This window comes from Macaca mulatta, chromosome 9 (genome assembly GCF_049350105.2).
Source record: "Macaca mulatta isolate MMU2019108-1 chromosome 9, T2T-MMU8v2.0, whole genome shotgun sequence".
Taxonomy (NCBI): Eukaryota; Metazoa; Chordata; class Mammalia; order Primates; family Cercopithecidae; genus Macaca; species Macaca mulatta.
The window spans coordinates 22,305,277-22,323,325 of record NC_133414.1 but is presented as its reverse complement, the minus strand read 5'-3'; the positions used below and the strand labels follow the sequence as shown (position 1 = coordinate 22,323,325).

Sequence of the window (18,049 nt, the reverse complement as noted above, 5' to 3'; positions counted from 1 at the left end):
CTTTGGAGGAAAACATTTCTCCTACAGTGCTCTCCCACCCGTGCGGGGGCCACTGGATTACCAGATGTCAAGAAAGGCAGTGATTCTCTCCTCATTTGTCTTTCTTATAATTACTCTGGTTTTCTGCAGAATACTCATAATGAGAGCACTCATAAATACTCTTGTGTTTTTGTTCTGCTTTGGGTTTGGAAGGAGTAGGTGTTACTGGGGGTGGAGACACATGGGAGAGGGTTAACAAATAAGTGGAAGATGAAGAAGATAGACTTGAAATTAACATTGATATTGACGATGAGCTAACATTTTCTTGGAAGAGAATATGGGCATCCTTGTGTTTGGAGAATAGAAGTTGCCTAAAATGTCATGCTCTTTTTGAATTCAGTGATAACGGCTTAATGGGCTTTTGTAATATCTGCTTTTTCTCAAATACACGTGTGACATATATTTATATTTGAAGAAAGGAACTCTGGTTTGTCAATGTGTATTCTTAAAGCAAATAATCTGTAGTCAGCCATGGTAGCGGTCTAGCCCTAGAGCAGGAGAGGGTTACTTGTAAGATTATGGGATATAAAACCAAAGTTTTAATGGATTATTTTAATGGATTATTTACTATCTTAATGGATTATTTAATTGGTTTCTATAATTCTGGCACTCAGATGCGGTATTCGTATTATTATAAAACCTGAGAAAATGTCTTTTTCAGAAGCAGATCTAGGACTTGAATTTGACAAGCTTATTCTTTTCCTTTTCTTATAATAAAGATATTTTATAAGAAAGAAGTAGGAGCTGGCACTGCAGTAAAACATACCCCAGAGATCGAACGAGTGAAGAAAAATCAGCAGAATATTAGTTCAGTAAGTTCTCTACAGCATTAATTATCTTTTCTAAAAGCAAACAGAAACTGTAGACAAATGTTTTTAATTCTTTACTCAACTGATGGCTTTTTTCCTTTTATTCTTCACTTTATTGAAATGCTATTTCATCATATATCAAAGATCTAACTGTCAGAACAAAAACTATATCCTTGTTCCCCTTGACTCTGAAGCAGTATTTCATTCTGATGTATCACAGTGAAGAAGAGCCAGGTCATTTTAATGAAACTTAGGATTAGATTTCATCTCTTTGAAGAGAATTTTAACTCTATTAAATTTTGCAGAGAAAGGGTACATTTCAGTACCTCTCCACAAGTTGGAAGAAAGAAATTTTTCCCTGATAGAATGATTAAAGGCCCTAGAACATTTATTTGGCAGCTTAAGTGAAGGTTTAGATTTGAAAAAGCAAATAGTACCAATTCATTTTTAACCCATGTCAGTCACATCTCTAAGCTTTTTATCAGACACACTTCTGTCCATTTCTTCTTTCCAGCCCCTTTTACCTTCTGCTTCTTCCAGCAAAAGTGAAAACAAATCACACATCTTCACTGTAAATTGTGAAATAACTTACCTTCCAATAACCTTTAGACTTGGGGGAAGGGTCCCCTTCTGTTAGAAGGGTGCTTCTAACATTAAGGTGCTTAATGTTATGGATAAGTTTTTTTTTTTTTTTTTTTCCATGGAGTGTTTGACATTTGCGATAGATCATTGCTCTCCTTACCAATTAGATATTCTCCCATGTATATTTAGTACATTGAGTTTCTTTTCTTTTTCTTGAGACAGAGTCTTGCTTTGTTGCCTAAGCTGGAGTGCAGTGGTGCAATAGCTCACTGCAACTGCCTCCCGGCTTCAAGTGATTCTTCTGCCTCAGCCTCCTGAGTAGCTGGGATTACAGGCATACACCACCACGGCTGGCAAATTTTTTTATTTTTATTTTTAGTAGAGATGGGGTTTCACTATGTTGGCCAGTCTGGTCTCGAACACCTGACCTCAAGTGATCTCCCGCCTCAGCCTCCCAAAGTGCTGGGATTGTAGGCATGAGCTACTGTGCCTGTCCATTACATTTAGTTTCTTGTTGAGGAAGTAAAAATAATTGGTTCTTTAAATCCCTTCCTCTGCCTTATCTCTTCACCCTTACCTTTGGAAAGAGTACCTTCCCTTTAAGTAGTCCAAGCAGAATGGCCTTGATTAGACTCATTTGTAGGTCACTTGGTCATTATGTAGCATCCTGAGAATATCAGCGTGGGTCAGCATTTGTGAAGAAAGTGTAGGAGAGGTAAGAGAATGAAATAGTAAAGCTATTTCAAAATAAAAGTATAAAAAGTCTGCAGAATATCAGTGCAATAAAACCTCTGTAGCATGCATGGAGCTATCTCTTGAAGAAAGCATAAGGAGGTCCTAGGCTTAAGGTGTGGATGAAGGTCGATGAATGTGTTCTTCTTATCTTTCACGGTGAGAGCCTGTGTTAGCCTAGTAGAGAAATTAGTTTGGGAGAGAAGTATAAAATATTCATTCCTTCACTTTCCAATGATAATATTTAAAATGCACCCATCGATGTACTGTGATTTAATATTATAAATATTCTGTAGTATGCAATTCTATAGACTATAGTGAAATAACTATGCCATTTTGATTAGAGTCCCTTTGCAAAACAAAAGTGTTCATCTTTAATCATGTTAAGCTTCTCACCCGTGGAAAATCCCACAGAGTATTACAGTATATCATTTCTTCTCTTAGCATCCCTCAGCCTTTTCTAGCAAACAATAAATGCATAGTTCTGTATCTGCATGAGGTTGGGCCATAAACTCCTGCTTAGTATTCAAATGGAAAGTTGCCCTTTTAAGATTAGCTAGATCTGTCAAACCAAGATATGATTCTCTAACATTTAAAGATCTCGACATTTTCCACCTCCAGAGTACAAGCCTTTTAGCTGTTAGCTCTCTGTGTTAAGAACTATTTTTGAATTTTATTTAGAGGTAGCCTGTCTCAGTGAACTTCCAATTTAACTGTTTTGGGTCTGGACTAATATTGGCATTGTTACTTATATGAAATCCACAGATACTAAGACGTAGATGATATCTGAGATATTTAGGTACTGTTTCTTTATGACAGTCTGCATGAATTTCACCCTCTATCATTTTAAACATTACCAAGTGATTTCTGAAACGTTTCATGTAGATTTAAATCTTTGCTAAATTTCAACACAGCCTCTTAAGTCGAGCCTATGCTTTCATATATTTACATATATATGTATCCTTTTTATTCAAGAAAGATTGAATTTGAATTATCCTCCATGAATTTTAGACATATTAAAATACCATCTGAAGTGATAGCATCACTAATCATTTTATGAGTTCAAAGAACTGTTTCTTGTCCCATGCATAACTATATGCTCATATTACCATTTGCCTGATTGATCTTCCTCTAAATAGATTTGAAGGGGGAGATTTTGAGTGCAGTAGAAGCCAGGATAAAGGTGAGCTTTTCCTAATGTGATTGTGTGGATAGCAGACACCTCTGACTTTCTGGCACTGACCTTCCTTATAGTGATGCAGGACCCAGTGGTCTATGCGTTTAGTACATTTCCTTCCATCTCCCTTTTTCTCTTCTTTTATTGTGCTCACTTTATTTTTTTCCTTATTCTGGATTATTTATATGCTCTCAGTCAGATAGGCAATGTTCCCCAGACTCTGTGGCTAACTCAGTTTGACTTTTGCCTTTAAATATGTGTTAAATTTTAATTACCATATTAATAGAAACTGCTTTTTGGATAGAAAATAATAAATCACTTTATTTAAGATAATTTACAAGGTTTTTTTTTTCCTGCATCTGCCTAATGATAAAATTTATTTTCGTGAGCAATGTTTGCTTATTTTACTTAATAAACTCCTATAGTGATGAATAAGTGAATAGATATGGGTTTATTTGTACTTTAGGAATAAGGAATCCTGAAAACATCAGATAAAATTAAGAATTGTGTCCCCAGTGAAGGAAAAGGAATGTTGGAATTAATAAAATTCAATTATGCAATATTTACAATTGAAGAATTCTCAATATTAAAGCCTTGCATAGAATAAAGTTAACATTATTTTCTTATAAATTATGCAGGTGAAATACAAAGAAGAGATTAAACATGCAACAGCCATTTCCGATCCTCCAGAACTAAAGAGAGTTAAAGAAAACCAGAAGAACATCAGCAATGTGATCATATTTCTTAAGTATTTTTTAAAAATTTTATTGTGTATCAACATATAATGACAGCACAAAACCTGTACAGGCAAAATCCCATCACAATGAATCCCATTGCAAGAGGATCGGTTCCTTAAAAGTAGAGCTGACATTTTACACATCTGTGTGCCCTCCATGACACCTAGCCTAATGCCTTGTGTACAGCATTTATTTACTAGAGACATGTATTATTCAGACATGCAGAGCGGAATCAGACATTGGAGACTCCAAAAGGTAGTAAGATGAGAGCGGGGTGAAGGATGAAATATTGTTGGGTACAATGTACACTATTTGGGGTAATGGTTACACTAAAAGCCTAGGCATCACCACTATGCAATATATCTATGTAACACAACTGTGCTTGTACCTTTGAATCTATAAAAAATAAAAAAGAATGAAACCTATTTTCAGAAATATATATTGATATTTTCTTTTCTGTTTTGTCATCTATTTTGTTTTGTAGACATGTACATATAATCTCTATATATCTATATAGATAGCTAGATATCTATAGTCTATGTATATCTATAGTCTATATTAGTCTATATATGTATATATAGTCTATATTAGTTTATATATATCTATATATAGTTTATATTAGATAGTCTATATATATCTATATATAGTCTTTCTACATCTAGACTACCTATCTATATATATATACTATATATATTAGTCTACAAAGCAAAACAAATCACAAAACAAGAAGGAAAATTTTCTATTTCTTTTATCTATACCTATTTTCAGAAATAGGTCTTTTCAGAAATAGGTATAGATATCTATTAATATATATATTTATGAAAATAGGTATAGATATCTATAGATAGATAACATATATATTAGTCTACAAAACAAAACAAATGACAAAACTAAATATGAAATGTGTTATTGAATGTCTACTCTGTTCTTGTTCTTGGGGGATTTTAAAGATGAGAGGTAAGACCTAAGACTGGGGTCGTGGGCATCCTCAAGGTGTCTAGGAGAAACAGAGATAGGAGTATATAGCTATTATTCATTGTTTCAGTGCCATTACAATAACTATTATTTGTTGGGTGCTTACTATGCGTTTTGAGTACTTTACATTGCAATATCTCATTTAATCATAAGTAATAATGCCTCTTGCAAAGTGCTGTGCAAACGCAGAAGGAAGGCTATGCAGTGGGAGGGAGAAATAGCCTTGGGGAAGGGTAACGTTGGAGTTAGATCTTGAAAAAGTAATAAAGGTTTAGGGCTGAGTTTTGTGAGGAAAGGCATTCCTGGCAGAGCAAACCAAATATGTTCAGGATCCAAGGCTTGTTCCAGGATTCGAGAAGAGGATTTAGTGTGATGAGTACTTGGGGGTGAAAGATGGCAGGAGAGGGAGGATGCTAGAGAGGGAAGTTGAGATACAGATCGCAAAAAGGTAGTGTGGATTCCCACGGTGTCTCTAAAGTGTGATTCATATATCATTATGGCATTACAGTAGATACTATGTGGCTTGCCGATAATCTTAATGATTAAGAGCAGTTGACTTCGTGACTAAATTGTTTTAATGTTTACCTTCTTCCAAAAGAAGGGTGACTAGTTTTCAATTGATGGTAGAAATATAACAATCTCTTAGAAATAACTTTATTTGAAAATAACCGTGAATTAATTTGATGAAAAAGTATAACAGCATAGGTGTTGTTTGTAGTATTTATCTGGTATGACATATGGAAAGGGGCATGCAAATGGCAGAAATTTGGGAAATTTGGATAACACTCAAGTGGTGTATAAGAACGTGAACCCTGGACTGTTGGATGGTTTGATTCTAACTCCAGAGCTTACTTGTTGTATAATCGTTGTAAGCCATTAACCTCGCAAAACCTAAATTTCCTCTACATAAGGCAGGGATAAGAGTATTGAAGAGATATTGCCTGTGAAGCACACAGCATGTTTGTGAAGGGATGAATACGAGACATGATGATTCTATCAAACTTATGTACCCAAACTTACATCCACTAGAAATTGGCAGTAACAGTTTCTCTATGTCAATAATGTGAATTTAGTATTCAGATTTCCCCCTTTGAGCTTTAGCCAGAGTGATTTCTTTGGAGCTTGCCATCAATATAGATTAAACTGAAACTTTCCTCCCTTCAGCTCAATCACCCAGTCACAAGAATCTGTCTGACATCTCAAACTACATACTATGGCACAAAGACAGTTACATATTGAGGAAAGAGACCAGAGGAACCTTACCCCTTTTCGTTTATTTTTTAAACTTATCCAACTTCCCTTCACTTTCATGTTCACTACTAAGAGTGTGCATCTCAAGTCTATTTCTTTTTCTTTTCTTTTCTTTTTTTTTTTTGAGATAGAGTCTTACTCTGTCACCCAGGCTAGAGTACGGTGGCGTGATTTCAGTTCACTGCAACCTCTACCTCCTGGGTTCAAGCAATTCTCCTGCCTCAGCCTACCGAGTAGCTGGGATTACAGGTGCAAACCACCATGCCTGGCTAATTTCATATATTTGGTGGAGATGGGGTTTCACCATATTGGTCAGGCTGGTCTCGAATTCATGACCTCAGTTGAGCCACCCACCTCAGCCTTCCAAACTGTTGGAATTACAGGCATGAGCCATCACACCCAACCTCAAGTCTATTTCATCAGCAGGCCCTGTAAATCTTGGAATTTCTTGTAAAAGAAAATTCCCTAACATGAACTTTAAAGTCTAAAAAGACACTAAAACTGTCCCTGTGAAGTTTCTTCTAATGAGATCTTAACCTCCAACTCTACTTTTGCCTGTCAGAAGTTCATCTGCCATTCTGATTTTCTGTACTGATGCTCATTTATTTTGGGGGGTGTTGTGGAATGTTGGGAAAGCTGACCACAAACAATGGAGTTAGATCCCCAGCTAAGAAAAACACCTGTGTGCATTAAGTCAGGAAAATGTCTATAACGCTAGGTCAGAGATGGGGCTTCCAATGTTAGAATGGCGTAGAGAAGAAACTTTGAAGTTCAAGGTTTCTTTATACAGTAATAGTCTATCACTAAAGTTCAGGTACAGGATTTTGTGACTCTCCTTCCCAATGATAAGAATGTAGAATTATTATTTTTAAATATAAAATGGCAATTTGATAAATGTTGCTTTAATGCTATGAAGGAATGAATTCATAGAATTCATTCTTACTGATGAAGGGATTATTCATTATTACTGATAAGATCAAACTCAGAGAGGCCACCAATAAATAATACAATCTGAAGGAAGACAACGAAAGGTGTGATTTAAAACATTTGATAAGGGTTGGGTGTGGTGGCTTACACCTGTAATCCCAGCACTTTGGGAGGCTGAGTCAGGAGGATCGCTTGAGCTTGGGAGATTGAGGCTGCAGGGAGCTGTGATGATGCCACTGCACTCCAGCCTGGGCAACAGAGCAAGACCTTGTCTCAAAAATGAAATAACAACAAAACCACTTGACAAGGAAAAGACTGGCATCGCCAAGAAGATAAAATCTATAAGCAATACATATTTCACTATGAAATCCTGATGATGATTTTATTAATGAATGTTCTGTAGCCATGTGACATTTAAAAAAATCTGTTCCGATGTTTTGGGATGTATTTATTTCCCATAATCTCAAACTGTTTTGCACCTTGTCTCTCAGCTCCAGTATAAAGAGCAAAACTACAAAGCCACTCCGGTAAGCATGACCCCGGAGATGGAGAGAGTGAGGCGAAACCAGGAGCAGCTGAGTGCGGCAAGTTGTTTCTGTTTCCTTTTATATTTTCTCAAACATAACATATTTTTATTTAAAAATATGCACTTTGGAAGACCATTATCCTTAGCAAACTAACACAGGAACAGAAAACCAAATACTGCATAATAACGAGAGCTTAATGATGAGAACACATGGACACACAGAGGGAAATAACAGACACCAGGGCCTGCTGGAGGGGAGAGGGTGGGAGGTGGCAGAGGATCCGGAAAAGTAACTTTTGAATATTGGGCTTAATGCCGGGATGATGAAGTCATCTGTAGCACAAACTCCTATAACACAGGTTCACCTGTGTAGCAAACCTGCACATGTACCCCTGAATGTAAAAGTTTTTAAAAAATAATGAATTTGAGCAACATGCAATTATATGGATGAATCATATCATTATAATATGAAAAAGTGAATATGTCCATATAGCATTAACTCTTCTGTAAAGTTTAACAACTGCAATAATAATGATGATGATAAAGGGCATATCTCTAGATTTAATAAAATATCTAAAAATTTAGAAAGGAAAAGCTTTACACCCTCTGCATTTTTGGATGTTCCTTTTCACATTTCCATGTTGAGGGGCATGAACTGTGTGTCCAGAAAAGTTGGGACTGTGTTGCTGTACCTTAGCTGTGTTTGCTTATTCAAGAGATCTGCATTAAGTACCCAGATTGACTGGGCATTGTCCTGGTCACCCAGACACAAAGACGGATAAGACCCACTTTCTATCCTCAAGGACCTCATAGTTCATTTGGTAAATCTCTTAAAAAAATGCAGTTAATGGAGAATACTGGATCTGATGTCAATATGAAAAGAAAAAAAAAGTATGTATTGGAACAGGGCAAAAGAAGACCTGGTTTGACTGGCATTCTAAGACATAGTATCAAGTCAAAGAGCCTTATAAATGGAAAATATTTTTCAATCATTCAATAGTCTATTGTGAATAAGGCAAAAGTAGTTAACAAGGTACCTCTACTCTGTGCTGGGCCCTGTGCTGACGTTCTATGTAAACCCATGAGGTCAGCACTGTTTGTTTCTCTGGTTGGTAGATGTGGGAAACTGAGTCTTGGGCAGGTCAGAGGACATGCTGGTCTCCTCCCCAGCCCCCCACCCAGCTAGTAAGGGCAGAGCTGAAATTGGAACATATTGTTGAACTTTCACCAATACAAACAAAAGCCTTCTTTTTCCAAGACAGATATTTTTGAAAGACTTTAAAATGTAAGAGCAAGTTCTCCTGGGTGGAGATAATTAGGTTCAACACTATTTATCCTTATATTATCCCTGGGAGGTGGTAGGAGTCAGAGAGCTTTAGCTTCTATTGAAGGGGAAGCCCCAGGGTCAGAAGAGAGTAAAAAGCCTTCTAGGCTGACAGGGAATAGACTTCACAAGAGTTCTCTTGTAAGGACTTCATTCTGGCGTTTCTTTTAAAGCGCGTTCCCTTATGATTCCATTACTTTTATTTGTGGAATTTATGGTTAATTTTGATATTGAAGAGGAAAGCATTTATTGAAGACATATTTAAACAGTACCACCAACAACTTGTGCCTGCTAAATCAGACCCATTGGAATGTGGGCGTATATGTAAGTGTGAAGGTTGATGTAATCAACTGTGGAAAAAAATGTGTAAAAAGATGGTGTTAATTTTGAGCCTCGTCCTCTGTGATATTTCAGTGGAGCCCATTCTGCTATCTGTTAAAGTTCTTATTTATCCTTCTTAGGTAAAATATAAGGGAGAACTTCAATGGGGAACTGCAATTTCTGATCCACCAGAGCTGAAGAGGGCAAAAGAAAACCAGAAAAACATCAGCAATGTGTGGTCATTTTAGTAACTTTTTTCTTACACTATCAAATGTATTGTCCACGTGTGAACGAAGGGATTGTATTTACAGAGTTTTCATAACCTTGAGTGATGTCCTGTTCTCATTTACTAACAACTTACTTGAAAGATTTCAGGGACTTTGATATTGTGGGTACAGTCAGGTGTTCCCCACCTCAGGGCTCCCAGTGACTCACTAGGATGACTTTTTTCTTTTTGTTTTTTTGAGACAGGGTCTTGCTCTGTCACCCAGGCTGGAGTGCAGTGGCACAATCTTGACTCACTGCAACCTTTGCCTTCTGGGTTCAAGTGATCCTCCCACCTCAGCCTCCCAAGTAGCTGGGACTACAGGCACATGCTGCCACACCTGGCTAATTTTTGTATTTTTTGTAGAGACGGGGTTTGGGCTGGTCTTAAACTCCTTAGCTCATGCCATCCGCCCGCCTTGGCCTCCCAAAGTGCTGGGATTATAGGTGTGTGCCACCAGGCCAGGGTGACTTTTTTTTGACAGGTTGTTGTGTATCCCTTCTATCTTGCCATCTAGCTGATGGGTGCTCTGGTCCCCTCAAGGCCCACAGTTGTAGCTTCTGGCATCCTGGCCCTACAAACATTTTCCCTCCTTTTCTACCCGCATGTGTTCCTGTTCTTGTGCTTCCCCTCCGAGCCCCGCTTTCCACTCCTCACAATTATGGCTCCGTTTTTGGGCAATGTCTAGGAAGAAATGATAATGTGTGCACGGCTGAATAGGTTAGGTGGGGCAGGATCGTTTTGGGGGCACTTAATAAGGGGCTGGCAGTTTTTACCTGGACACCAACTTGTGGCCTGCTCCAATTCCCTGTTGTTGAAATAATTCACGGATGCAGTTCAAGAAGAAAGTCCTCTTTTAAAGTCATTAACATATAGATTGGGTTCTTTGGAAGAGGAAACTTGGAAATCTATTACGTTCAAAGAAATCTTTTATTCTTCACACCTTTAAAGTCATTTAACCAGTTTATAATGCAAAGGCAGGTGATTGATACTTTTCCTAACAACTATATTTTAGAGAAGTAGACGCTCATCTTTCCCCCATATATTTAGAGTCACGCTTGATGTGACTCCATTACTCTCAAAAAGGAACATGGTTATTGAGACAAGGAATGGACCAGTGAGAAGCATGCTGGCTTTTTTAAGGATGCCCACAGTCACCTATTTAAACACATCTTTACAAAAATTCTGCCGCAGTTAATTCCTAAGAAACCACTACCATATAGTACCAGTCTATGGTGACTACCTTTAAGTAATATCCATGAAGACATTTGTTCTCGTTTCCTTTTGTGATTAAATATTTATTACAACTTTACGGATGGTATGCCTATGTATTTGAGTACATTCACAGTGATTTGGACACATGTACTCTCTTCTGGGATGAAATGAAATAGATTGATTTAAGATGCCAGCATTTTAAATACAACTCAACCTCTGAAAATACTTTTTGTAGTTTCCTACAAAACTTCCTTGGCTAACTCATTAAAATAAATACTATGAGCCAGGCACGGTGGCTCAGGATTGTCGTCCCAGCACTTTGAGAGGCTGAGGTGGGTGGATCACTTGAGCCCAGGAGTTTCAGATCAGCTTGGACAACATGGCAAAACTCAATCTCTACAAAAAAACAAAAATTAGCCAGGCATGGTGGCACGTGCCTGTAATCCTGGCTACCTGGGAGGCCAAGGTGGGAGGATTGCCTGAGCCTGGGAGGTCGAGGCCGTGGTGAGCAGAGATTGTACCACTGCATTTCAGCCTGGGTGACAGAGCAAGACCCTGTCTTAAATAAATAAATAAGCCTCTTAGTTGAATTGATTCATAGTATTCTATTTTTTGTTCTCTGAAATGATAGATTTATTACAAAGGTCATCTGGGAAGAGCTACTGCTTTAAGTGTAACTCCTGAAATGGAAAGAGTGAAGAAGAATCAAGAAAATATTAGCTCGGCAAGTGGTTTTCTTCATTTTAGACTATCACAAAAAATGTCTTTTATTATTTACTTGCGGTCCTCTTTTGCTTGTGAAAATAAACCTTATTTTCAAGAAACATTTGTGATACATCCAATAAGTACACGTGTTATTTCAGATGACTTCCAAAAGCTGCCACTGCAAACATTTACATTATCTTGCAACTCTTTATTTCCAGATGTGACCAACAGTTACGTTCAAAGCTTACTTTATAATTATATTCATTTAAACAACGATTCATGCTGTTTTAGCCATGTCTTTGAAAGTGATAAAGCCTTTGATGTGTGCGTTAAATAACTGTCATTTTACTGAAATATTTCATTGAACATGGATTGTTAAATGCCGTCTGCAAAACAAAATAGGAGATGAATCATTACTCCCACTAAAGACTTACAGAAAATAATCCTTAAATACAATTAATGTGGAATTCAGTTGCTCACCAAAGTCCAGTGGTGCACATTAGTATCTTATTTGAATATTGTGCTTCCTCGTAGTGAAGATCAGGGCTTCAATTCCGAATTGTCCATAATGCCCTCAGGTCCACAATAAGCAGTATCCAAATCTTACACCTAATCAGTTTCATAAATGGCAGTGTTCTGATGGGCAGCTGTCAAGAACACCGGCCCTTTTCTTAGCACACCCTAAATAGCTGTTTGCCTGAGAATCAGCGTTTAGGCTTTGCAATTTACAGCTTCCTAGTAGCATTTCTGTCCACTTGATTTCTGTCCACATAAATTACCTTTAAGTTGTGGCTGCTTAGAAGAACAATTAGATTTGTTCCTCATTGTTTCTTATTACCTAAGCAGAAAAAAAAAATAAAAAGAAATAGAGAGTAGGTTGTATGCATTTTTCAACACTCTTATGGTAGAAAATGGGGAAATTCAGAAACAAAATAACTTTGGGTTCTATTTAATAGTTTTGGATTTTCTCTGTTTAACTTAAATATGGTAACCAGTTTTTGTGTGTGTGTGTGTGTGTGTGTGTGTGTGTGTGTGTGTGTGTTTGAGACACAGTCTCTGTTGCCCAGGCTGGAGTGCAGTAGCACAATCATAGCTCATTGCAGCTTTGAATTCCTGGGCTCAAGTAGCTGTCATGTCTTAACCTGTCACATAGCTGGAACTACAGGCACATGCCCAGCTAATTTTTTTTTTTTTAATTTTTACCTATAGAGATGGGCGGGGGCAGGGGTGGGGTCTCACTATGTTGCCCAGCCTGGTCTCAAATCCCAGGCCTCAAGTAATCCTCCCACCTTAGCTTTCCAAGGTGCTGTGATTACAGGCATGAGCCACTGGGCCTGCCAGATTTACAGACTAGATAGTTAGTTACTATTGGTCATTCACACATTTGTTTTCAGTTGATAGATTTAGGTCATTTTGCAGGAGGCAGTGGAGGAGATCTTTGAAAATTTTAGGTTGCTATTCTAGAACAAAATTTAATTCACTGAAAAATTTATCTGGAAAATAATTTCATGTATGTTGCATATGGTTTCACTCATTTCCTAAAGCTTAAAAAAGTGATGTCATATGTTTTCTTATCATTGTCTTATGTCTGCTGTTTACTTTGCAGGTAAAATATACCCAGGACTGTAAACAGATGAAAGGTAGACCAAGTCTGATTTTAGATACACCTGCTATGAGACATGTTAAAGAAGCACAAAATCATATTTCAATGGTAGGGTTCAACCAAATCATTCTTAAAACATGCTAAGGAATGGCCGGGTCCAGTGCACGGATGGCATTACTTCACTATTAATCTGATAACTAACAAAGCATGGAAACGTGGCTGGCTTGTCTTTTAGGGGAGGGGCATTTCTAATCACACTGAAATGTAATGGAAATATTTAGTCTAATAAAATGATTTTTCTCAGTGACTTTTTCTGGTGTGTCTTTATTTCTAACGTGACTGCTATAAACTCATGGTGTGAAAGACATTCGTGTAGACGTCTTTCCAATTAATTCTAAGACAAAATTTGGTCTGTTTGCCTGTCATTAAGAATATTTTAAAAAGTGCATTTTTGAAAGTGTGTTTTTAAAAATGTGTGTTTTTAAAATGTTATCAGATGTAATTTACCTGCCATAAAGTTTGCCCATTAAAGTGTTCAATTCAGTGGTTTCTAGTATAATTTACAGTTATACAACTATCTCCTGGACCTAATTTCAGGACATGAAAAAAGTGTATTTTGAGGTACAAGTTTTTGTAATTATATTAAAAATGGTATATATCGTTACCTATAAAATTTTAAACTAATTTTAAATAATGCCATTTTCATGAATGATTGCCTGGAGATAGATATCACTTTATTGGATATTGAAGGTTAAGAGATAGGAAATTTAATTTATACTTAGTATATTTTAGGAAGTAACCAAGATTTGAGATTATGTATTTTTTACAACCTCTCACTAATAATAGATATAGTTTTACATATAATTTAAAATAGATACGAGCTATAATGATGAAAAGCTTTGTGAAAATATCAGCACTTGATTTCTGATGCTAAGAAACTGAAGTTCCAGACTTTAGTTTTGGAATATTTGGAAAAGATACATATGTGTAGACAATCTGCACGCAGTCAGTGCAGTGTACACCTGTCCTTTAATCAAAATGTTGTGAAAGAGGTACCTATCAGCAAAATTCAGTATGTTGATTTTTCCTTTTTCAGGTAAAATACCATGAAGATTTTGAAAAAACAAAGGGGAGAGGCTTTACTCCTGTCGTGGACGATCCGGTGACAGAGAGAGTGAGGAAGAACACCCAGGTGGTCAGCGATGCTGCCTATAAAGGGGTCCACCCTCACATCGTGGAGATGGACAGGAGACCTGGAATCATTGTTGGTAAGCTGATGGCCTTTCTCGGCAGGTGTGTGTGGTTGAAAAGATCGTGTTTGCTCTAGCTTCAGAATTACCCTCTTTAGTCATCTGACTCCTCGTTACATGTTGGGTGTGGTACCAATTTAAAACGGACCGCAGGTAAAGTAGTATTTTTGTACGATGTGTAATGGGATTTCTGGCTTTCACCTGGTATCATCTCAAGTCTTTTCTATTATTGGAAGCTCTGTCTTTAATACCTTGCTAGTGTTAAGAATGTTCCTCCTTGTTAAGCAAAGAAGCAGAGATACGAGTGATCACAATGGTTGAACAATTATTTTGTTTTTCTTCAGCCCATGTGCTTGGTCAGTGTGTTGTTCTGTTGACATCATGTGCATGAGTGGCAGAAATAACCATATTGCATTTAGGTCCTTTGATCACAAACAGACATGCCAGGGGTGTTCTGATGGTATTCCATAGTAGTAATAGCGCTATGGATAAGTAAATATAAATACTTATCTATAAATAGTAAAAATACTATTTCTGGACTGGAGTAGTTGAGAGCCATCTGAAAGTCTTGCAATTAAGAAAGCAAACTTTTATTCCTGTTCTCTGTTTCTTATAGTCAAGGGAAATCCTAGAAGGATATTTGTTGAATGGTAGCTGAGATACCAGAAAAGATCATACTGAAGTATAAGGCAGGGCTAGGAAGGATGGTTATTGATTTTTCATTCTGTGTCAACATTTCAAAACTATTGTCTCCTTCAGAGCAGTTAACCTCTGAATTATGTAGTATAGTTATACAACTTAAAGAATATTTTTGGTATATGCCACTCAGTAATATCAGTGTTTTCTTTATCTTCAAAAGTAGGAGCTTATTTTTTGGTACTAGTGAAAGGCCATAGAGGTAAGTTATGTGGGGAAAGTGTAAATTTGACAGGATAAACCAGTGTACTAAAGTCAGAGCACTAAGTAACTTCGATGATTATACTAAAGTGACTCTGAAAGTATTTTCCGAAGAAGGATTCCAAACATCTTTGTAGGCAATTGATAGCTTTGCTGATCTGCCAGAGTTGATTACTTAAAAGGATCACATTAAGTTGGATGGATGGGTTGTGATGTTTTCATTAAATGTGACACCAAATTAGAGTTTCATTGCTTTGTGCTAAGCGGATGGAACTATCTTAAGGGATAGTGCAGGGGTTCTGATTTATCTCACTTAGGGTGGAACTGCTCAAGTCTGTACAGCTTACTCCCAGGCCCTGCACACATCAGAGGTCAGGAATGATGGTGAAGTTGTTGCTAAAAACCATGAAAATGTCCAGACCGTGGGCTTTCAGAATTCAGCACTCAAAACCATTGAGGTTGAAATTATGATTGTTTTATAAAATATAAGATGTATAACTCTAAGTTATTTACTTACTTGGCAATCCGGAAGTCAGTTTATTTATTCTTATTGGGAAGAACTGTTTTCCATTGAGATTTCCATAATTGGCCAACATTAAACTTTCCAATGAGCCATCTTCTGTATCAGGCATGAAAATACACGTTTAGAGATTTTCTGAGGAATTCAGGTTAAGCCAATTTGTGCTGCTTCTATTTTTGTTGGAGGCTCTGCTACTTCTCACGAGCTGTGTAAACTTGGCCAAGCTACACAATTTCTCTGTGCCTCAGTTTCCTCATCTACAAAATGAGGATGGTATGTATGAAACTTAAATTAATTAGGTGTCAAATGAGAATAGTGCCTGGCATATGGTCAGCACTACATAATATTAATTAAAAACGGACAAGCAAATTTCCAGTTCCATTTTATAAATTAATTGTTTTTGCTCTAGCTCCATTTCTGCCATATGTCTGTAACTAGGTTTTTATTTTCCAGTTGTTGGTACAGCTGTAAGTAAACAGCTTATTTTAGAATCTGATGCCCTTTTGTTGGAGAGACTGATGAATTCAGAAGTTATTGAAATACGAGGAGAACAAAGTGGTTTGCACAGTCTGATCACTGACTATAGCAGGGGTCCATTGACAGCAGGAAGCTGATATTATTTCTTTTTTCATTCATCGTATTTCCTTGCTGTGTGCCTTGCTTATAACACTTTTTAAATAAGTGTATCTTATTAGATACACTTAGCTTGCACTCGCAGACTCAGAATGAAAACTAGACTTGCCACCACTCCACATTTTAAATATTTATTTCTGTTATAGGAAGGGAAGTTTTTCTGTTTTGTTTTGTTTTTTAAACATAAACTTCTCAATTGTTTCCTATGAATTACTCACATGTCCTGAATCAGAAGCTATAATCAAACGTTTTGCTTGTTTCGGCCTGTGGAGAGCAAGAGCGATTGGGGATTTGGGGGTGCTGTGGGGGATGCATATAGCTGCCCCATGTGCTCCTGTGTACCTGTGACGGGTCACAGGTACTTCAGCAAGGTCTGGCAGGGCAGCTCAGTGGATAGAGCAGGCCGCTTCAATCTGATTACAAAGATTTCTTAACAGATGCTTGTGAAAGCAAGTATTTTTTCATCCTCTTCTGAGGTCAGCAGCACTGTGAGTTTGTCTGTTACATGTTTGCTTTTTATATCTACTCCTTTGCAGACTTTGTCTTGACTCTTTTGGGGACTGGCTTTTTTTTTTTTTTTAATTCCTTCTTGATGAATGTTGATTTCTTCCTTTTGACAAAAGACCTCAAAGTTTGGCGCACAGATCCTGGCTCCGTCTTCGACCTCGATCCCCTGGAAGACAATATTCAGTCTAGAAGCCTACATATGCTCTCTGGTATTGCTCACTTTTGGTTTTGTCCCAAAATTGAAACCACTATGAACTGTAGAGGTTCATTATACTGTGTAATGTAAATTTTAAGGCTGAGAATTTGGCAAACCAAAAAAATACTATGCTACTTTTAAATACAATTAATCATTTACGAAAAGAAAGCTTGCAAAAAGACTTTTTGATATATCTTAATTAGTCTGTCCTAGATTCATTTAAATAAGCTTTTTATAGAATTTCTGGGTTTACAAATACAGTTATTTGGATTTCATCAGACTGCTGAGACAAAAGGAGATTTGTTTCATGAAATACATTGTTATAATTTTTTAAAGGTTGGTTTAAGGAATGATATATAGAACAGTAGAAAGGTTTTCTATAGGGCATCAGAAATGTCTTAAAAGAAATTTTCAAGTATCTTTAAAATTTTCTTTGACATTTTATGTAATATAAAATGAATAGTTTACATAGGAAGCATAGTTAGCTTTTAACTTAGATTGCAAGTTCATAATTAAAGGCAAAAAAATGAATAGTTGGGGTAGGAATGATAGCTTGATTTGACATTTCAAATTTTCTCTGACAGTTATACAGTTATGTTAAACAATAGATAGCTATGTGATTTAGATCTTGCTCTAAACCCTGATTTCTACTCTATATTTAATTGTTGATGTGAATAGAATTGAATACCCGAGGCAAAGTAGGAATTCTAGTACTTTTATAGTCAATTTCATTCATATAGTTAGCCAAACAGTGTCACTTGATTTTCTAAAAATAAAGAAAAGGCAACAAATACTATATACCTGGTGACAGTTTAAAGGAATTTTTAAAACCATGCTTTACGATTAACAAAAATTTAT

At 36.8% G+C, this 18,049-nt stretch overlaps 1 protein-coding gene across 6 annotated transcripts in view; it reads left to right on the top strand.

Annotated features, from left to right (window-relative positions):
• Window positions 1–18,049, top strand: part of NEBL (nebulette) — a 377,968-nt gene that overhangs the window by 330,814 nt on the left and 29,105 nt on the right. For 3 of the 6 annotated variants that reach the window (XM_077945916.1, XM_015146577.3, XM_028826045.2), the window contains 8 exons: window positions 759–851; window positions 3,978–4,070; window positions 7,721–7,813; window positions 9,541–9,633; window positions 11,512–11,604; window positions 13,192–13,296; window positions 14,285–14,456; window positions 17,112–17,204. In XM_077945916.1, coding sequence (XP_077802042.1) covers window positions 759–851; window positions 3,978–4,070; window positions 7,721–7,813; window positions 9,541–9,633; window positions 11,512–11,604; window positions 13,192–13,296; window positions 14,285–14,456; window positions 17,112–17,204 — 835 coding nt within the window. The remainder of the gene's footprint in view (window positions 1–758; window positions 852–3,977; window positions 4,071–7,720; window positions 7,814–9,540; window positions 9,634–11,511; window positions 11,605–13,191; window positions 13,297–14,284; window positions 14,457–17,111; window positions 17,205–18,049) is intronic. The other 3 variants (XM_015146581.3, XM_077945918.1, XM_015146582.3) reach the window with 3 other exon arrangements.